The 4578-nt window shown below is 38.2% G+C and overlaps 1 protein-coding gene across 1 annotated transcript; it reads left to right on the top strand.

Moving 5' to 3' along the window:
* Nucleotides 1-234: 234 nt before the first annotated feature.
* On the top strand, nt 235-636 carry LOC308655452 (ras-related protein Ral-A-like; the record flags this gene model as incomplete). Its single annotated transcript, XM_081305576.1, has 1 exon — nt 235-636. The coding sequence occupies one exon, from the start codon at nt 235-237 to the stop codon at nt 634-636; it is 402 nt and encodes a 133-aa protein (XP_081161702.1).
* Nucleotides 637-4578: the final 3942 nt, after the last annotated feature.

The following is a 4578-nucleotide window of genomic DNA, read 5'->3' as shown; positions in this document are numbered from 1 at the left end:
TCTGCTGCTACCCTGCAGCCTCCTCCTTCTGACTCCCCTTAAAAGGAGTCTCCCAGACAACAAAGGCAGAGCACCCTCCTCCACAGCCAATCCAGCTGAGGCTTCTGGGACCTACTGGGTGGCACACAGCTTGCTGTGCAGATCATTCTTAATACTATGGTGAAAACTCCACAACACTAGGTGGCTGCACACCCCTGCAAAAATCAGAATTTCTTAACCTTACACAAAGTCATCATGAAGAGCAGTGGTGGTGCGGGCAAATCTGTTGGGACTCTACAGTTCATCTATGAGGAGTTTGTGGAGGACTCTGAACCTAGCAAAGCAGAGAGCTACAGGAAGAAGGTGTGCTGGATGGGGAGGAAGTGTACATCTCCACAACTCAGAGCAGCTAAACAGGAAGACCCAGCTACAATTGGAAACAACTGCTTCCATATGGGGGAGCAGTTCCTCCGTGCCTTCTCGACTGCAGAAATGCAATTGTTGGCAACCACAGCTGGCTTCAAGGAGGATATTTTAAGAGGAAAAAAAGATGAGAATCTTTCATTTCTACTGGTTGGTCACAGATCAAATTTGAAAGATAAAAAGGCAGGTTTCTATAGAAAAGGCAAAAAAGAGAGCTGGCCAGTAGAAGGATAAGTATGTGGAAACTTCTGCTAAAATATGAGCTAATGTTGATAATGTCAAAGTTGTACAGGCATTTGGGGTAACAGGTGCATAGATAAAGTTGATAAAGTTATCAAAAAGAGGCTTTTTAGGAATTCATGTCTTTAGATATTACATCTAGTTTGTCATGTCAAATATTTTTGCTTAGGGGTTTATGATGTACCTCTTTCGTTTCTTACTACTCACAAGCAATGTCATGCATGGAATTAAAGTGACCAATGTCACACTGGCCAGCAGGCCCAGCAGACTCCAGGTGTGTTCACTGCAGCCATTAAACCAGGAATCCTAACCACAAACACTGTGGTTTTGTCTTGAGACCTTTCCTCTCCTGGGTACTAAGGAACTGAGAAGCCAAATGACAAGGATGCATCTAGTTTCTTAGGCCGATGCCACTACCTGATTCATTTATTGGCAAGTTGAGCCACTTAAAGGCCAATTAACTTTCTTTAAATGAAAAAAAATTACACAGTCTACTCAGTAGGGAGGTAAACTGAAAAGGGAAACTTACTGAAATTTGAATTTACTTCCATTCATGTCACTCACCTGACCAACTGTGGCACCTAAGGTATAATTTAAAGAAATATTGGGAATAAACTTTGGAGTAAACATTATTTTAGGAGAGAGACCAAACAGATATTTTAAAGTTATTAGATCAGGAATTTAAGACCATCCACAGGAGAAAGGAGACTTTTTATCAACTGGTTCTGTAACAAGTGGACACTCACAGCCCTCAAAAATGAAACTGGACACAGACCTTACACTTTTTCAAAAATTAAATAGAAATCACAGACCTAAAATATAAAACATATAATGTTTAATAAGCCTCCTAAAGATGATGAAGAAAAATATTCAACCTAGGAGTCCTTGAGTTTGTACATGTCTTCTCAGGCACAACACCAAGGCATATTCCATGAGAGAAAGAGCCGAGAAGTTGCACTTTGTTACAATCTACCTCTGCTCTGTGAAAGACACTGTTAACAAAGTTAAAAGATGAGCCACATATGGGGAGAAAAGTTTTGCCAGGTACGCAGCTGATGATACACAAAGACATGATGCTTTGAGGTTCTCAGTGAGGGAGAGATGAGCAGGTAGATGACAGTGGACTCTTACTAAACTAGCTGTGTGGCACAGCCCACAGAAGTTATAAATGCCATTACTCATTTTCCAAAGTTCACAGACTCTACAAATCAGAGTAAGTCCCAATGTAATGTATTTTCTTTAGTTAATAATAATTTATGACTCTTTTCTCATCAATCATGACAAACATAAAAATTCAGCCTGGGCTGTTATGAGGAGAAATTCCCTCTATGGAAGTTGCATGAGGTATAAAGCAATGTTTCTATCATCAGGTGGTACTACCAAGGCCCAAAACAAGCTCCAAAGACTGAAGGTCTATTAACTTTTTTAAAAAAAATGCATTCATAAACATTTCTTTTCCACACATGATAGCTCCAACTACTACTAGATTGATTTTTGGAAATCTGGAGACAGGAATTTAGGAGAGATTAAATGATCAAAGGCTATAGATAGTAAGAATTCAGGCTGGAGAATGGAACCCTCTCACTTCTAGTCAAGAATGATATCAGTCTAACATGAGGTAACTTCTTTGTCCTCTTCTTTAACATTAGATGAATTCTGTCTCCTCATCCAGAGATCACATTCTTCCAGGGAGAAAGATATAGTTGCACTATGACTTTCACTTGTGTACTTGCTTTTGTGTTCCTACACAGGCAGCTTGTGTGTTCCTATATAACATGGAAACTGACGTTTCCATGCTCTAATTTTGACATGGATAGCAAAAGACCTGATCAAAAATCACTTTGGGAGTGGAGCATCCCTTGATCCAGAGACCTTGGACCAGCTTAGTGTAATTATGGCCACATTACCTGGGCTTAGCTTGAAGACAAGACACTCAAGCCAGTCTACACCCTTCCGCCAATAGCTCTTGAAGGTGGTATTACTTATGGCAGTCAGAGCCTTCTTGAGTAATGAGTCTTTCAGAAAATCATTGATAAAAGATGAAACTTCTCAAGTTTTTTTCTTAAGTGGGAAAGCTCCCAGGCTTGCTCTGGATTTTAATATTATCTGGGGTGAAATAGAAGGAACTTGAAGCCTGCAGAATTACACAATAAATTATATGGCCTTTGAGATTTTGATAAGAACATGCCCATGGAACCATCTATGCACAATTCCCTTGGGCAATAGAGAAAGAAAATAATAATAAGGCCAAACAAAGGCCTCCTCTGTATCAGAAAGTGTTCTGTAAGGTTCTTAGACATCCGCCTCATCTACTCTTCGCTATTCAAAGTCAAGCATCTTCCTGAATCTCCTTTATAAAGATGCCCCTTCACTTCCTCATTTGGCCAAAGACATTTATATGTGGACGTAAACATAGTGCATTGTGCCTGGATAGTATGTGAGCCACACACAAGAATGTGTCCTGATTCATCCAGCTGGGGTTAACAGCAACAATGACAGGAAAAGGAATTGGCTAGCTGTAAAACTACGAATGAGTTTTGGTCCATCATTCATCATATTATGTGGTTCCAAATTGTTTTATAAATATTTGTAATCATGTCTTCCATGTGACTTTCAGCCCTTCTTATTTAAAAAAATAATGCATTAGAATTCATATTATACAAATAGAATACAATTTTTATATTCTGGTTGCACACAAAGTATACTCACACCATTTGTGTCTTTATATCTGTACTTAGGGTAATGATGTCTATCTCATTCTACCATCTTTTCTACCCCTACGTCCCCTATCTTCCCCTCCCACACCTCTGCCCTATCTATATTTCATCTAATTTACTCATGCTCCCTACCCCCAACCCCATTATGAATCAGCATCCTTATATCAGAGAAAACATTCGGAATTTCGTTTGGGGGATTGGCTAACTTCAGTTAGCATTCTATTCTGTAACTCCATCCATTTACCTGCAAATGCCATGATTATATTCTGTTTTAATGAGGAATAATATTTCATTATATATATATATATATATATATATATATATATATATTTATATATATATATATATATCACATTTTCCTTATCCATTCATCTACTGAAGGGCATCTAGATTGGTTCCACAGTTTTGCTCTTGAGAATTGTGCTGCTATAAACATCGATGTGGCTGTGTCCCTGTAGTATGCTGTTTTTAGGTTTTTTGGGTATCGACAGAGGAGTGAGATAGCTGGGTCAAATAGTGGTTCCATTCCCAGTTTTTTAAGGATTCTCTATACTGCTTTCCATATTGGCTGCACCAATTTGCAGTCCCACTAGCAATGCATGAGTATGCATTTTCCTCCACATCCTCACAAACACTTGTATTTTTAATAGCTGCCATTATGACTGGAGTGAGATGAAATCTAGAGTATTTTGATTTTAATTTTTCTAATTGAACATTTTTTTAATATATTTATTTATTGATTGTATATCATCTTCTGAGAAGTGTCGGTTCAGTTCTTTGGCCCATTTATTGATTGGGTTATTTGGCTTTATTTTTTGGTGTTTATATTTTTGAGTGATTTATATATCCTAGAGATTAGTGCTCTAAAAATATGGAATGCTTCACAAATGTGTCATTCTTGCACAGGGTCCATGCTAATCTTCTCTGTATAGTTCCAATTTTAGTTTATGTGCTGCCCTTCTTCTTAAAGGTATCCTTTTTCCATTGCCATGATACTGAGGGTAATATACTAAATCCTAGACTTTTAAAAATATGCTAAGAATGAAATTTACTTTAAGTAAAGGAAGAGAAGAATCCATTTTGGAAGGCATCTTCTACCTCAGAGAGGAAATAGGAGATTATTCATTTGGTGACTGGGATCCTATGTACAACCTACCATATTTTTGCAGCTGGTTGGCTAGGGAGTCGTCTATAAGCAATTTTTCATTGAGGTCTCCCA

The sequence above is a fragment of the Spermophilus citellus genome (assembly GCF_964194105.1).
Source record: "Spermophilus citellus genome assembly, chromosome: 9".
Taxonomy (NCBI): domain Eukaryota; kingdom Metazoa; phylum Chordata; class Mammalia; order Rodentia; family Sciuridae; genus Spermophilus; species Spermophilus citellus.
The sequence above is the reverse complement of the archived record's forward strand: the minus strand, read 5'-3'. Positions and strand labels throughout refer to the sequence as shown.